We start from the raw sequence: 18,313 nt of genomic DNA, 5'->3' as shown, positions 1-18,313 counted from the left end.
CCCTACCTCCTTCCCTCTCCTTCCCCTATTCCCTTGTGAGCTGACTCCACATGCTAATATTAAATTTCAAAGATATAATAAAATTATTTGAATAAGTATGATCACAGGTTACCATTCCCCAAACCCATCTCCCCTACCTCCCTCCCTCTCCTTACCCTTATTCCCTTGCGAGCTGACTATATGATTATTTCCACATGCTAATATTACATTTCAAAGTTATAATAAAAATTATTTGAACAGAAATCTCTTGTCAATTTTTCTTTTCCGTCCACATCTAGGGAGGTGAGCCACAGTGCCATGAGCTTTAACCCCTTCCCGACCCATGACGCCACGTAGGCGTTATGAAAGTCGGTGCCAATCCGACCCATGACGCCTATGTGGCGTCATGGAAAGATCGCGTCCCTGCAGATCGGGTGAAAGGGTTAACTCCCATTTCACCCGATCTGCAGGGACAGGGGGAGTGGTAGTTTAGCCCAGGGGGGGTGGCTTCACCCCCCCGTGGCTACGATCGCTCTGATTGGCAGTTTCACTTTCAACAGCCAATCAGAGCGATTTGTAATATTTCACCTATTATAACTGGTGAAATATTACAATCCAGCCATGGCCGATGCTGCAATATCATCGGCCATGGCTGGAAACACTAATGTGCCCCCACCCCACCGATCGCCCCCCCCAGCCCTCCGATCTGTCCGGTACACTGCTCCGGCTCCCCTCCGTCCTGTGCTCTGCTCCCTCCGTGCTCTTGTCCGCTCCCCCCGTGCTCCAATCACCCCCCCCCCCGTGCTCCAATCACCCCCCCCCCCCGTGCTCCAATCACCCCCCCCCGTGCTCCAATCACCCCCCCGCGCGCGCTCCGATCCACCCCCCGTGCTCCGTTCCACCCCCCCCCCCCGTGATCCGTTCCACCCCCCCGTGCTACCCCCCACCCCATCATACTTACCGATCCTGCCGGGGTCCGTCCGTCTTCTCCCTGGGCGCCGCCATCTTCCAAAATGTATTTTGCATTTTGATCACTGAGATATAATCTATCACAGTGATCAAAATAAAAAAAAACCTACCTTTGTCACCCCCATAGGTAGGGACAATAAAAAAATAAAGAATTTTTTTTTTTCCCACTAATGTTAGAATAGGGTTAGGGTTAGGGCTAAGGGTTAGGGTTAGGGCTAGGGTTAGGGTTAGGGTTTCGGTATGTGCACACGTATTCTGGTCCTCTGCGGATTTTTCTGCTGCGGATTTGATAAATCCGCAATGCTAAACCGCTGCGGATTTACCGCGTTTTTTCTGCGCATTTCACTGCGGTTTTACAACTGCAATTTTCTATTTGAGCAGTTGTAAAACCGCTGCGGAATCCGCACAAAGAAGTGACATGCTGCGGAATGTTTACAGCGATTTTTGTTTCCCATAGGTTTACATTGAACTGTAAACTCATGGGAAACTGCTGCGGATCCGCAGCGTTTTCCGCAGCGTGTGCACATACCTTTAGAATTAGGCTATGTGCACACGGTGCGGATTTGGCTGCGGATCCGCAGCGGATTGGCCGCTGCGGATTCGCAGCAGTGTTCCATCAGGTTTACAGTACCATGTAAACCTATGGAAAACCAAATCCGCTGTGCCCATGGTGCGGAAAATACCGCGTGGAAACGCTGCGTTGTATTTTCCGCAGCATGTCAATTCTTTGTGCGGATTCCGGAGCGTTTTACACCTGTTCCTCAATAGGAATCCGCAGGTGAAATCCGCACAAAAAACACTGGAAATCCGCGGAAAATCCGCAGGTAAAACGCAGTGCCTTTTACCGGCGGATTTTCAAAAATGATGCTGAAAAATCTCACACGAATCCGCAACGTGGGCACATAGCCTTAGGGTTAGGGTTGGAATTAGGGTTAGGGGTGTGGGGGGGGTTAGTGTTGGAGGTAGAATTGAGGGGTTTCCACTGTTTAGGCACATCAGGGGTCTCCAAAGGCAACATGGCGCCACCATTGATTCCAGCCAATCTCGTATTCAAAAAGTCAAATGGTGCTCCCTCAATTCCGAGCCCCGACGTGTGCCCAAACAGTGGTTTACCCCCACATATGGGGTACCAGCATACTCAGGATAAACTGCGCAACAATTACTGGGGTCCAATTTCTCCTGTTACCCTTGTGAAAATAAAAAATTGCTTGCTAAAACATCATTTTTGAGGAAAGAAAAAATGATTTTTTTATTTTCACGGCTCTGCATTATAAACTTCTATGAAGCACTTGGGGGTTCAAAGTGCTCACCACATATCTAGATAAGTTCCTTGGGGGGTCTAGTTGTTTTTAAATTAAAAAATTCTGGGCTAAATAATTATTTTTGAGGAAAGAAAACGTATTTATTATTTTCATGGCTCTGCATTATAAACTATTGTGAAGCACTTGGGGGTTCAAAGTCCTCACCACACATCTAGATTAGTTCCTTTGGGGGTCTAGTTTCCAAAATGGGGTCACTTGTGGGGGAGCTCCAATGTTTAGGCACACAGGGGCTCTCCAAACGCGACATGGTGTCCGCTAACAATTGGAGCTAATTTTCCATTCAAAAAGTCAAATGGCGCGCCTTCCCTTCCGAGCCCTGCCGTGTGCCTAAACAGTGGTTTACCCCCACTTATGAGGTATCGGCGTACTCGGGAGAAATTGCCCAACAAATTTTATGATCCATTTTATCCTATTGCCCATGGGAAAATGAAAAAATTGAGGCGAAAATAATTTTTTTGTGAAAAAAAAGTACTTTTTCATTTTTACAGATCAATTTGTGAAGCACCTGAGGGTTTAAAGTGCTCACTAGGCATCTAGATAAGTTCCTTGGGGGGTCTAGTTTCCAAAATGGGGTCACTTGTGGGGGAGCGCCAATTTTTAGGCACACGGGGGCTCTCCAAACGTGACATGGTGTCCGCTAAAGAGTGGAGCCAATTTTTCATTCAAAAAGTCAAATGGCGCTCCTTCCCTTCCAAGCCCTGCCGTGCGCCCAAACAGTGGTTTACCCCCACATATGAGGTATCAGCATACTCAGGACAAATTGGACAACAACTTTCGTGGTTCAGTTTCTCCTTTTACCATTGGGAAAATAAAAAAATTGTTGCTAAAAGATAATTTTTGTGACTAAAATGTTAAATGTTCATTTTTTCCTTCCATGTTGCTTCTGCTGCTGTGAAGCACCTGAAGGGTTAATAAACTTCTTGAATGTGGTTTTGAGTACCTTGAGGGGTGCAGTTTTTAGAATGGTGTCACTTTTGGGTATTTTCAGCCATATAGACCCCTCAAACTGACTTCAAATGTGAGGTGGTCCCTAAAAAAAATGGTTTTGTAAATTTCGTTGTAAAAATGAGAAATCGCTGGTCAAATTTTAACCCTTATAACTTCCTAGCAAAAAAAAATGTTGTTTCCAAAATTGTGCTGATGTAAAGTATACATGTGGGAAATGTTATTTATTACATAACTCTCTGGTTTAACAGAATAAAAATTCAAAATGTGAAAATTGCGAAATTTTCGCCAAATTTCCATTTTTATCACAAATAAACGCAGAATTTATTGACCTAAATTTACCACTAACATGAAGCCCAATATGTCACGAAAAAACAATCTCAGAACCGCTAGGATCCGTTGAAGCGTTCCTGAGTTATTACCTCATAAAGGGACACTGGTCAGAATTGCAAAAATCGGCAAGGTCTTTAAGGTCAAAATAGGCTGGGTCATGGAGGGGTTAAACTTCTTGATGACACTGCGCACGGTAGACACAGGAACATTCAGGTCTTTGGAGATGGACTTGTAGCCTTGAGATTGCTGATGCTTCCTCACAATTTGGTTTCTCAAGTCCTCAGACAGTTCTTTGATCTTCTTTCTTTTCTCCATGCTCAATGTGGTACACACAAGGACACAGGACAGAGGTTGAGTCAACTTTAATCCATGTCAACTGGCTGCAAGTGTGATTTAGTTATTACTAACACCTTTTAGGTGCCACAGGTAAGTTACAGGTGCTGTTCATTACACAAATTAGAGAAGCATCACATGATTTTTCGAACAGTGCCAATACTTTTGTCCATCCCCTTTTTTAGGTTTGGTGTGGAATTATATCCAATTTGGCTTTAGGACAATTCTTTTTGTGTTTTTTCATTTAATACAAATTAAATGAAGATAATAATAAATAATTTGTGTTTGCAATCATTTTCAGAAAGAAAACGAGTATTATCTGACAGAATTGCAGGTGTGTCAATACTTTTGGCCACAAGTGTATATATCTATGGATATATCTCTCTATCTATCGATATATCTCTGTATCTATAGATACATCTATCGATATATTTATAGATAGATATAAATAGATAGATATATGAATATATATCTATGTATCTATAATCTTTCTATCTCATTCCTTGTATCTATCTCATTCCTTGCATCTATCTATCTATCTCATTCTATCTATCTGTAGACAGATAGATAGAAGGAATGAGATAGATAGATAGATAGATAGATAGATAGATAGATAGATAGATAGATAGATAGATAGATAGATAGAAGAAATGAGTTAGATATATAGACCTATAGATAGATAGTCCTATACGATAGATAGATAGATAGATAGATAGATAGATAGATAGATAGATAGATAGATATGGGATCTATCTACGGTATCTATCTACCAGCGTGTCTGTCTATCTGTGTGTAATGGAGTGTGGGTTGGACAAATGTAAAAGAGGAGGTTGAATAAGAAATGACATCACAAATCCATTTTTTGTTCAATAATAGATCTTTATTTAGCTTTCAAAAACCCATACAAAAAACGCCAAAAAAAAAAACGCATCAAATCCGCACAAAAAGGCACAAAAAACATGTGGATTTTTACCTGTGTTTTCTGCCAAGAGATGCTGATTCAGTGTGGAAAAATCCACAAGCAAATCTGCAACGTGTGCACATACCCTACAAGTTCCTGTTTGTGCGCCTACAGGAACAAGTTCGGGGAGATCAAGGAGTACCAGCAGAGGTACAGCCAGGAGATCGTTCACCGGTACCGCCAGCAGCCGCCCGCCGCCGCATCCAAGGGGGACGACGTCACCTTCTCCGAGTTTCCGCGGTACCTGCTGCGCCGTGCCCTACGACTTAATTGGCACCTACGAGCGACTGCAGGAGGACAGCTAACCAGGTTCTGGATGCCATTGGCGCACATGACAAGACGGAGGCGCACAAAACAGGATTAGGGTGCAGGATCATGGGGGCTGCACATGACAGGAAGGGGGTGCAGGATGGGGGCTGCACATGACAAGATTAGGGCGCAGGATGGAAGCAGCACATACCAGGATGGAGGTCATATACCAATATAAATGCTTGCCACCCGGGCGTAGAACGGGTTCAATAGCTAGTACACTATATAAAAAGACACATAGGCATGTTTTTCTCAATATCTGACATGAAATCAGAATAAACCTTTCCCGTTTAAGGTCAATTAGGATTACCACAATTAATAGTTGCCAAATGCCAGAATAATGAGAGAAAGAGAACCTGTCTCCTTCCTTAGTGGTATGATGGCTGGACATTGTCATCTTGTTTGTACATGCGTATAATTGTTTGTACAGATGAACGAGGCACCTTCAGGTATCTTGAAATTGTACCCAATGATGAGCCAGACTTATGCAAGTCCACAAACCTTGATCAGTTACACCAGTTGTCAGAAGGAATGGGCCCAAATTCCAACCAACTATTGTGAGAAGCTTGTGGAAGGATATCCCAAACATTTGACCCAAGTCATTCAGTTTAAGAACAGTGGTACCAAATACTAATGAAATGTATGTACACTTTTTACTTTGTAGTCTAATATATAAAGGTGTGTGTGTGTGTGTGTGTGTGTGTGTGTGTGTGTGTGTGTGTGTGTGTGTGTGTGTGTGTGTGTGTGTGTGTGTGTGTGTGTGTGTGTGTGTGTGTGTGTGTCCGGGATTGGCATCTGCACCGTCGCCGCTACAGCCACAAAATTTTGCACAGTCACACGTCTGGACCCCGAGAGCGTCATAGGCTATGTTGTGAGGCAGAATTTTAACCCCGCGCTTTCCAATTCACCAAACAATTTTGCCCCTATCTACATAATGGGGAAAAAGTGAAAGGAAAAGTGTTGGAGGCGTCGCAGCTACAGCCACAAAATTTTGCACAGTCACACATCTGGACCCTGAGAGTGTCATAGGCTATGTTGTGAGGTGAAATTTTAACCCCGCGCTTTCCAATTCACCAAACAATTTTGCCCCTATCTACATAATGGGAAAAAAAGTGAAAGGAAAAGTGTTGGAGGCAGATGTGAACAAGGGGGACTTAAAGAATGAGAGTGATGGCTCCAAAGAGTATATACCGTACAGTTGCTAAGGTGGGGCCCCGACATGGGACACTCACCACACACGGGGATATGAACACACACCAAAAATGCACCACACACTACCATGTGCTTGAAAACATATCACCCTCAGCACACATTTCACCACACATACACCAACCTCGCCATATAAAAGTCGAAACACAAAAATCGCCGCTCAAAACTCGCCACGCGCAAAACTCGCCACATACAAAACTAGGCTCACGCTAAACTCGCCACACGTGCAAAACTCACCTCATGGAAAACTCGCCACACGCAAAACTTGCACACGCGGAAAAATTGCCACATGCACAAAAAATTTGCAACACATGTAAAAGTTGCCTCACACAAAACTTGCACATACTCAAAACGCACCACACAAAGCTCGCCACGCGCAAAACTCGCCATGCGCAAAACTTGCTGCACACAACTTGCTACACTAACCTGTCACATGCAACTCAACAAACAAAAAGTTGCTACACGCATGTCGCCACACAAAACTCATCTCACAAAATTCGCTACATGCATATAGCCACATGCAACTCAACACACACAACTTGACACATGAAACTCGCTCTAAAACACACACAAGTCTGGTATTATTCTTCAAAAATAAAAATCTGATTAATAAGCAGACAAACTACAAGAGCAACAAATGTACCATATAGGAAATACGGCAGCTGTCAGTCACATGACCTGTCTATTATGTGTATGTGTGAGCTAATATATACTGCCAGGGGGGAGGGCTTCCTGTTGACTGGGGATTTATCAGGCTGCCAATTTAGCTTACAAATACTGAGGTAAAAATACTGACCAAATAACGTGTAAACGCGGTATAGGTATATAGAGGAGGAGATGACATACAGCAGGTATATACTATATACAGTGGAGATGACATACAGGTATATACTATATACAGGAGATGACATACAGGTATATACTATATATAGGAGGAGATGACATACAGGTATATACTATATATAGGAGGAGATGACATACAGGTATATACAGAAGAGATGACAGAGGTATGTATGTATATATATATATATATATATATATATATATATATATATATATATATATATATATATATATATATATATATATATATATATATATATATATATATATATATATATATATATATACCGTATATACTCGAGTATAAGCCAACCCGAGTATAAGCCGACCCCCCTAATTTTGCCACAAAAAACTGGGAAAACTTATTGACTCGAGTATAAGCCTAGGGTAGAAAATGCAGCATTTACCGGTGAATTTCAAAAATAAAAATAGATGCTCCATACCGTTCATTATTGCCCCATAGATGCTCCATATACAACTGTGCTATATAGAATGCTCTGCACCGTTGATTATGGCCCCATAGATGCTCCTTATAATGCTGTGCCATATATGCTCTGCACCTTTGATTATGGCCCCATAGGTGCTCCTTATAATGCTGTGCCCCATATATGCTCTGCACCTTTATGGCCCCATAGGTGCTCCTTATAATGCTGTGCCCCATATATGCTCTGCACCTTTATGGCCCCATAGGTGCTCCTTATAATGCTGTGCCCCATATATGCTCTGCACCTTTATGGCCCCATAGGTGCTCCTTATAATGCTGTGCCCCATATATGCTCTGCACCTTTATGGCCCCATAGGTGCTCCTTATAATGCTGTGCCCCATATATGCTCTGCACCTTTATGGCCCCATAGATGCTCCTTATAATGCTGTGCCCCTTATATGCTCTGCACCTTTATGGCCCCATAGGTGCTCCTTAGAATGCTGCTGGTGCTGCCATAAAAAAAAAAAAAAAAAAAAAAATCACATACTCGCCTCTCTTCTCAGGACGCCGGCGCTTTCAATAATTACCTGCTCCTCTGCGGCTCCGTCTCCAGCACTGACGCTCAGCAGAGGGCGCGCACTGACTACGTCACAGCGCCCTCTAACCTGAGCGTCACTGCTAGAGGACGCTGCAGACGGAGCCGGAGCGAGGAGCAGGTAATTATAGCGCTGCGCTCCCCTTACCTGCTGCGGCGCGGTCCCTGCAGTCCCTGGCTTCTCCGGCGCTGCAGCTTCTTCCTGTAATTGAGCGGTCACATGGCACCGATCATTTACAGCAATGAATATGCGGCTCCTCCCCTATGGGGGTGGAGCTGCCTATTCATTTCTGTAATGAGCGGTGCCATGTGACCGCTCAGTGCAGGAAGAATCTGCAGCGCCGGAGAAGCCAGGGACTGCAGGGACCGCGCTGGGAGCAGGTAAGTATGACTACACAGCCCCCGCTCCCCCTCCCCTGCTGACACCCGGGTATATGACTCGAGTATAAGCCGAGAGGGGGACTTTCAGCCCAAAAAAATGGGCTGAAAATCTCGGCTTATACTCGAGTATATACGGTATATATATATATATATATATATATATATATATATATATATATATATATATATATATATATACACACACACACACACAGGAGGAGATGACACAGCAGGTATATACTATTTACAGGGGAGATGACATACAGGTATATACTATATACAAGAGAAGACATAGGTGTATACTATATATAAGGGAGATGACAAACATATATATACTGAGGTGAAAATGAGAGGTGTGAGGTGAAAATGAAAAGGTGTGAGTGCAAAATGAGAGGAGTGAGGAAAATAGTGAAGTGATCGGAAAATGACAGATGTGAGGTCGAAATGACAAGTGTTAGAGGGAAATGAGAGGTGTGAGGGGAAAATGAGAGGCATGATGGGAAAATAAGAGACGTGAGGTGCTATAACTAACCACTGATATTTACTATGCCCAGGCAACGCCGGGCTCTTCAGCTAGTATGTAATAAAAATGCCTTAAAACATTCTCTCTCATTATTCTGGCATTTGGCAAATATTAATAATTATGGTAATCCTAATTGTCCTAAAACAGGAAAGGTTTATTCTGGTTTCCTGTAAGATATTGAGAAAAACATCCAGATGTGTCTTTTTTATATAGTGTATGTAAACTTAAAGTTTCAAATGTAGAAGTAAATTAATATCATTTTCCACCAAGTCAATCTACTATATAATTGTTTAAGGGTCACTTCCGTCTTTCTGTCTGTCTGTCCTTCTGTCACGGATATTCATTGGTCGCGGTCTCTGTCTGTCATGGAATCCAAGTCGCTGATTGGTCTCGCCAACTGCCTGTCATGACTGCTGCGACCAATCAGCGACGGCTACAGTCCGATTAGTCCCTCCCTACTCCCCTGCTGTCAGTGCCCGGCGCCCGCTCCATACTCCCCGCAGTCACCGCTCACACAGTGTTAATGCTGGCAGTAACGGATCGCGTTATGCCGCGGGTAACTCACTCTGTTACCGCCGCTATTAACCCTGTGTGACCAAGTTTTTACTATTGATGCTGCCTATGCAGCGTCAATAGTAAAAGGATCTAATGTTAAAAATAAAAAAATTAAAAATCATTATATACTCACCTTCCGCCGCCTTTCCCGCTCCTCGTGAGGCTCCGGTAACCGCTCCATGCAAGCGGCAGGTTCCGGTGGCAAGGATGGTATGCGACAAGGACCTGCCATGACGTCACCGTCATGTGACCGCGACCTCATCACAGGTCCTGCGCGCCTGCGCGAGAAGGACCTGCCATGACGTCACAGTCATGTGACCGCGACGTTATCATCGGTCCTGCTCTACCAACCCTGGGACCGGAAGCTGCAGAGTGCACCTAACACAGGCGACATGACTACAAGGGCTCCCCTCAGAAGGTGAGTATATGTCTATTTTATATTCTGTGACATACGTGGCTGGGCAATATACTACATGACTGGCCAATATACTACGTGGCTCTGTGCTATACACTACGTGGCTGGGCAATATACTACGTCACTGGGCAATATATTACGTGGCTGGACAATATACTACGTGGCTGGGCAATATACTACGTGGCTCTGTGCTGTATACTACGTGACTGGGCAATATACTACGTGACTGGGCAATATACTACGTCGCTGGGCAATATACTACGTGGGCTGTGCAATATACTACGTGGGCTGTGCAATATACTACGTGGACATGCATATTCTAGAATACCCGATGCGTTAGAATCGGGCCACCATCTAGTACTTTTTATAGTTGCACACTATTGGTCAGTACATGTAAAAGCATCCTAAATAATACTAAAAAGCATTCCAAAGGATTTAGGATAATATTTTTAATTTTATTACCTGGTTTCTTTCTTGACATATTCCCCTGTTTTTTGATCAATAATGTGAATCTTCACCAAGGGTCGAGATACCTTAAGGTCAGTCTTGAGTTTGTCTGATCGATGAATATAAACTCCCAACACCAGGCGGTCATCATACACAAATCCAGGGCTGCTATCATCTATGTCATCTTCTCTTGCATCAAGTTTTTCTATATCATCTAAAAATAAAGTATTTTCAAAGCAAAAAAAAACTGAAATCTCTTATGCAGACAAGAAAAAAAAAAAAAAAAAAAAAAAAAAAAATCACAAAAAAAATATATAGTACTTTAGATGTGATTGAGATTGTGAAAAAGCCATTTATCCACAATGGAAATCTAAATGACAATTTTTAAGCCCACACTAAATTATTACGGTATACTGCAGATTTGTTACAGGATTTATCCTTTGCATTGAAAATAAAAAGGTGAAATCTACATATAATCCCCCCCCATATTTTACCTGGTAAAACCATGCAACAAAAAAAGGGTATATACTGTATATTTCAGACTATAAGACGCACTTTTTTCCTCCAAAAATGTGGAGGAAAATGAGGGTGCGTCTTATAGTCCGGAAGCCCCTAATCTGGCTGTGGTGGGGAGGTGAAGGAGCGGGTCACAGGAGGCAGGGGCCGACTCCTGTGCCCGCTGCTAAAGGGAAATGAATATTCACTCCATTCCACGCCCATGGGTGTTATCTGCAGCAGCTGGCTTATTGCATTTGCCAGGCGTTTGAGCTTGTTGACTACTTAAGGCAATGAATATTCACTACATTCCACTCCATAGGCGTGGAATGCAATGAATATTCCTTCCCATTAGTAGCGGCACATGTGAAAACACAACAGCTGCAGGAACTCGGCAGCTGCGGCTGACACACTGCTCGCTAAAGTACAATGAATACTCACTGCGCTCCACGCACACAGTCCCGGCATGCAGAACAGTGAGTATTCAAGCAGCTGTCCTCGACGGCTTGTAAGCACGCATGACGTCCCTGCCATGTGCTGCTTACAAGCATAAAGCAGCTGCTGGCACTGGAGCAGGATGCCACGAGGACGCGCAGGGAAGGTAAGAATGTTTTTTTTCTGTTGGGGGGCCATGCATACCAGGATGGGGAAGGGGCCAATCATACCAGAATAAGGATGGGGCCCTGCATACCAGGACGGAGATGGGGGCCATGCATACCAGAATAAGGATGGGGCTATGCACACCGGCATAAGGATGGGGCCATGTATACCAGGATGGGGATGGAGCCAATCATACCAGGATGGAGAAGATGGAGGCACTGAATACCAGGATAAGGATGAGTCCCTGCATACCAGCATGGGAATGGGGCCAATCATATCAGGACAGAGATGGGGCCCTGCATACCAGGACAGAGATGGGGCCCTGCATACCAGGACAGAGATGGGGCCCTGCATACCAGGACAGAGATGGGGCCCTGCATACCAGGACAGAGATGGGGCCCTGTATACCAGGACGGGGATGGGGTCAATCATATCAGGACGGAGAAGATGGAGGCACTGAATACCAGGATAAGGATGAGTCCCTGCATACCAGCATGGGAATGGGGCCCTGCATACCAGGACAGAGATGGGGCCCTGCATACCAGGACAGAGATGGGGCCCTGCATACCAGGACAGAGATGGGGCCCTGCATACCAGGACAGAGATGGGGTCAATCATACCAGGACGGAGAAGATGGAGGCACTGAATACCAGGATAAGGATGAGTCCCTGCATACCAGGATGGGGCCAATCATATCAGGATAAGGATGGGGCCCTGCATACCAGGACAGAGATGGGGCCCTGCATACCAGGAAAGAGATGGGGCCCTGCATACCAGGACAGAGATGGGGCCCTGCATACCAGGACAGAGATGGGGCCCTGCATACCAGGACAGAGATGGGGCCCTGCATACCAGGACAGAGATGGGGCCCTGCATACCAGGACAGAGATGGGGCCCTGCATACCAGGACAGAGATGGGGCCCTGCATACCAGGACAGAGATGGGGCCCTGCATACCAGGACAGAGATGGGGCCCTGCATACCAGGACAGAGATGGGGCCCTGCATACCAGGACAGAGATGGGGCCCTGCATACCAGGACAGAGATGGGGCCCTGCATACCAGGACAGAGATGGGGCCCTGCATACCAGGACAGAGATGGGGCCCTGCATACCAGGACAGAGATGGGGCCCTGCATACCAGGACAGAGATGGGGCCCTGCATACCAGGACGGGGATGGGGTCAATCATACCAGGATGGAGAAGATGGAGGCACTGAATACCAGGATAAGGATGAGTCCCTGCATACCAGGATGGGGCCAATCATATCAGGATAAGGATGGGGCCATGAATATCATGACAGAGATGGGGCTCTGCATACCAGGACAGAGATGGGGCCCTGTATACCAGGACGGAGAAGATGGAGTCCCTGCATACCAGCATGGGAATGGGGCCCTGCATACCAGGACAGAGATGGGGCCCTGCATACCAGGACAGAGATGGGGCCCTGCATACCAGGACAGAGATGGGGCCCTGCATACCAGGACAGAGATGGGGCCCTGCATACCAGGACAGAGATGGGGCCCTGCATACCAGGACAGAGATGGGGCCCTGCATACCAGGACAGAGATGGGGCCCTGCATACCAGGACAGAGATGGGGCCCTGCATACCAGGACAGAGATGGGGCCCTGCATACCAGGACGGGGATGGGGTCAATCATACCAGGATGGAGAAGATGGAGGCACTGAATACCAGGATAAGGATGAGTCCCTGCATACCAGGATGGGGCCAATCATATCAGGATAAGGATGGGGCCATGAATATCATGACAGAGATGGGGCTCTGCATACCAGGACAGAGATGGGGCCCTGTATACCAGGACGGAGAAGATGGAGTCCCTGCATACCAGCATGGGAATGGGGCCCTGCATACCAGGACAGAGATGGGGCCCTGCATACCAGGACAGAGATGGGGCCCTGCATACCAGGACAGAGATGGGGCCCTGCATACCAGGACAGAGATGGGGCCCTGCATACCAGGACAGAGATGGGGCCCTGCATACCAGGACAGAGATGGGGCCCTGCATACCAGGACAGAGATGGGGCCCTGCATACCAGGACGGGGATGGGGTCAATCATACCAGGATGGAGAAGATGGAGGCACTGAATACCAGGATAAGGATGAGTCCCTGCATACCAGGATGGGGCCAATCATATCAGGATAAGGATGGGGCCATGAATATCATGACAGAGATGGGGCTCTGCATACCAGGACAGAGATGGGGCCCTGTATACCAGGACGGAGAAGATGGAGTCCCTGCATACCAGCATGGGAATGGGGCCCTGCATACCAGGACAGAGATGGGGCCCTGCATACCAGGACAGAGATGGGGCCCTGCATACCAGGACAGAGATGGGGCCCTGCATACCAGGACAGAGATGGGGCCCTGCATACCAGGACAGAGATGGGGCCCTGCATACCAGGACAGAGATGGGGCCCTGCATACCAGGACAGAGATGGGGCCCTGCATACCAGGACAGAGATGGGGCCCTGCATACCAGGACAGAGATGGGGCCCTGCATACCAGGACAGAGATGGGGCCCTGCATACCAGGACAGAGATGGGGCCCTGCATACCAGGACAGAGATGGGGCCCTGCATACCAGGACAGAGATGGGGCCCTGCATACCAGGACAGAGATGGGGCCCTGCATACCAGGACAGAGATGGGGCCCTGCATACCAGGACAGAGATAAGAGAGCCAAGCATACCACGATGGGGGATATAAAGTATAGAATTGACCACATTTTTTGCTTCAATTGTTAAAACCTAGGTGTGTTTTATAGTCCGAAAAATATGGTATACATTTCTCGAGAGTTAAGAAATGAATTTACTAAGAAAATTATTTAGATGCTGGAATCATCTGTAGTTGTGTACTAAAGGCAATCTGTCAGCAGATTTTTGCTATATGATAACACCGTGATATAGGGCAATAGACACTCATTACAGTGACGTGTCACTTAAGGTACCATCACACATAACGATATCGTTGCTTTTTGTGACGTAGCAACGATATCGTTAAGGAAATCGTTATGTGTGACAGCGACCAACGATCAGGCCCCTGCTGGGAGATCGTTGGTCGCTGAGGAAAGTCCAGCACTTTATTTCGTCGCTTGATCTCCCGCTGACATCGCTGGATCGGCGTGTGTGACACCAATCCAGCGATGTCTTCACTGGTAACCAGGGTAAACATCGGGTTACTAAGCGCAGGGCCTCGCTTAGTAACCCGATGTTTACCCTGGTTACCAGCGTAAATGTTAAAAAAACAAACACTACATACTTACCTTCAGCTGTCTGTCCCCGGCGCTGTGCTTCTCTGCACTCCTCCTGCATCCTGTGTCAGCGCCAGCCAGCCGGAAAGCACAGCGGTGACGTCACCGCGGTGCTTTCCGGCTGACCGGCGCTGACAGTGCAGAGGAAAGCAGAGCGCCGGAGGACAGACAGCTGAAGGTAAGTATGTAGTGTTTGTTTTTTTAACATTTACGCTGGTAACCAGGGTAAACATCGGGTTACTAAGCGAGGCCCTGCGCTTAGTAACCCGATGTTTACCTTGGTTACTGGGGACCTCGGGATCGTTGGTCGCTGGAGAGCTGTCTGTGTGACAGCTCTCCAGCGACCAAACAGCGACGCTGCAGCGATCGACATCGTTGTCGGTATCGCTGCAGCGTCGCTTAGTGTGACGGTACCTTTACTGCGTAGTGCCTTCATGTTTCACTACAATCAGTGTTTTATCAGAAGATTATCACTACAGGACAACTGGCCTCGTGCCTCCTAGTCCCATCACACCATCATCACTGATTAGCAGCTTTCTGTCACTATACATTGTACACGGAAAGCTGCTAATTAGCGGTGTGGGCAGAGTTATACACAGCTCAATATTCTGAGCTCCGCCTCAGATAAGTGATACATTGCTGGAAAAAGGGTTCTGTCACAAACAAATGCTGCTGTCAGATTACATAGCAAAAATCTGCTGACATATTCCCTTTAAATCTTATAAGAGCAAATGAAAAAGTAGTTAGTCGGATTCTGGATGGAATTTCTAAAAATCCCTACTCTGCTGTGTGCAGTCAAAAATAATCACAAATACCCCTAATATCTATTGCGGTGCTTCATGACAAGGTGCCGCTCTCCTCAAGGATCAGTGATGTAAAATGTGACAGTCATGGGAGTAGTCAATTGACAGCTTCCCAGGCTGCATCCTCTTCTGCGCAAGCACAGATGCAAGAGAATCTGCTGTCTGTATTGTGCAAGCTTTCCATGCCTGCACCAAAAAGTACTAAGGGTACGTTCACATTTGCGTTGTGCGGTGCTGCGTCGGCGACGCAACGCACAACGCAAACCAAAACGCATGCAAAACGCATTGTTTTGCAACACATGCGTCCTTTTTTGGCATGATTTTGGACGCAAAAAAAATGCAACTTGCTGCGTTCTCTGCGCCCAGACGCGTGCACCAAAAAAGACGCATGTGTCACAAAATGCAATGCAACGCATGTCCATGCGCCCCCATGTTAAATATAGGGGCGCATGACGCATGCGTCGCCGCAGCTGTGCCCGACGCAGCCCGGCAGAACGCAAATGTGAACGTAGCCTAAGGCAGATGCGTAAGCCATGAGAGTATTACGACTGATCATGCTTGTACAAATCAGTTCCAAAGTTTTTACAAATTTTCCCAGAAAGTGTCCAACCCCTTTAAACACCATTTGCAAGTCATGCAAACGACCTCAAATCTCTGGAATTGGGAAAAAAAAGGGCTTAAAATTTGGTCATTTTAAAACATTTGGATTTCAATGTGGCAAGTCACAAAAAAAGAAAAAAATTAAATGCAGATTTTGGTGACTCTGTATGAAATGTGTAATATTAGCCATGCTATGAAATCTGGAGATGCCTTTTCTGACATCACATGGTTTTCCCGAAATTGTAAAACCTCAAAGGAACGTTTTTTTATGCTATCTGCTTGGGACTAGCAAAACTGAATTATTTATATGCAGTTGATTCTGTACATTACTAACCCGTTTTAGGCTTTTTCTTAGATTTCTTGCCTTTAACTTTAGGAACAGCTTCCTGTATTTCCGCATTACGCGGAGATGCCTCTGGCTCTGGTTGACCGTGTACTTCTGCTGGTGTGTCTTCCAGCCCCGAAATTGACATAACACTGTGAAAACAAAAGTACTACACAAATCAAATCACACTCAGAATACAAGCTTATAGAAGGGGCAATAATCTTATACCACATATACAATCAGTTATGTATGATCATGTTATATGCAGATTGCACATTTTCTGTTAGTACAATAAACCTCATTTCAAGGCAGAAACATTACTGTGTCCAACAGTTATTAGATATATGAAACTGAAATAGCTGTTGCAAAAAAAACAATTTTTATAAAACATTAAGCTTAAGATGAATAGGGGTGCCCAAACTTTTTCATATAACTGTATTTCCTTGATTGTATAGAGAATATGTTGGTCAAATAAATTGCAGGAATTATAATGGAAAATAAATGTTGGTCTATGGTTTTAACGAAATTTAATAAATTCAGAATTTTAGTGGAGTTTTTCCTAGTCCTGGTTTTTCACACTGTTTATGGCTCCATAAGGTCACAGGTAATTTTGTATTTAATTGTATTTTAGGAAACTGGAGTATCGGGAGGAAACCTGCCCAAACACAGGGAGAAGATACTAACTCCTCCTTAGTATTACTGTACACATTCAGTAATAATGATAAGAACAGCTATGCTGACACGTATGAGCCATTGTCACTACAACACAAAATTAGTCATTAAATGGATCCTAGAGAATGGGAAGGATGAGCACTCAGCAATCGAGGGCAGGCATAGAATATTCATACCACCGGTTATAGCGATGTTTGAAAAAGACCCATGCGGGGTCGAAACGTAACTTGCTATCGCTCTGCCAATTACCGACTGTTTTGAATATTGTGAAGTACAACTAGTTACTGAACTTTATATAATTTAAAAAAAAAATCCTGCAAAAAAATATCTGAGTGCGGCTGATTTACCTCAACTTTTCTAAACTGAATTGAACCTATCAAAAACTTCTACGCATGCAAACAATTTCAACGTTGTCACCCTTCAAAAAGATAAGAAAGTTGATCTTTTTATGACCCCAAAGGGATGATTCTGCAGTGAGAAATGATGGAAGAGTATTGTGGCATGATAATGTACTTACAGCTTCTCAGCCTCATAGCGTATTCCCTGCCTAACGTCACTCTCCTCTTATTAAGGGAATATGTCAGCACAATAGTGCACAGTAACCTACAGACCGTGTCGGGTTGTCTCCGTTATACTGATTAAAATGATACCTGGGTTAATGAAATCCGTCTTGTGGTTGTTGTTTAATCCTTATTTTCAGTTTTTAGTTAATGATATGCTCGTGCCCCAGGGCGGCCTTTGGGGGGGGGGGGGGGGGGAGAGGTCTTCATGCGGTGCTATGATTAGGTACAGCTTTTGACAGATCACGGATCCCTCCCATTTTACATACTTGATATATGTATTGAAAAAAAAAAAAATCACTTTCAGTAGGCAGGTGCCGGCGCTGCAGCATGATTGCATGTATAACGTGCATTTAATTCATTTTATTTGCTGGTATAAATAAATTTATAAAAAATGGTGATCCGATAGGGTGATTTTTTGCTGCTGGAGGTCACAAAAGGAAAAA

The 18,313-nt window shown here is 45.2% G+C and overlaps 1 protein-coding gene across 4 annotated transcripts in view; it reads right to left on the bottom strand.

Annotated features, from left to right (window-relative positions):
• Nucleotides 1-18,313, bottom strand: part of AHI1 (Abelson helper integration site 1) — a 372,368-nt gene that overhangs the window by 329,629 nt on the left and 24,426 nt on the right. For all 4 annotated transcript variants that reach the window (XM_069725981.1, XM_069725982.1, XM_069725980.1 and 1 more), the window contains exons 5-6: nt 16,645-16,787; nt 10,560-10,758 (exon numbers count right to left, since the gene is read on the bottom strand). In XM_069725981.1, coding sequence (XP_069582082.1) covers nt 10,560-10,758; nt 16,645-16,787 — 342 coding nt within the window. The remainder of the gene's footprint in view (nt 1-10,559; nt 10,759-16,644; nt 16,788-18,313) is intronic.

Source organism: Ranitomeya imitator, chromosome 5 (genome assembly GCF_032444005.1).
Source record: "Ranitomeya imitator isolate aRanImi1 chromosome 5, aRanImi1.pri, whole genome shotgun sequence".
In the NCBI taxonomy this organism is placed as follows: domain Eukaryota; kingdom Metazoa; phylum Chordata; class Amphibia; order Anura; family Dendrobatidae; genus Ranitomeya; species Ranitomeya imitator.
The sequence above is the reverse complement of the archived record's forward strand: the minus strand, read 5'-3'. Positions and strand labels throughout refer to the sequence as shown.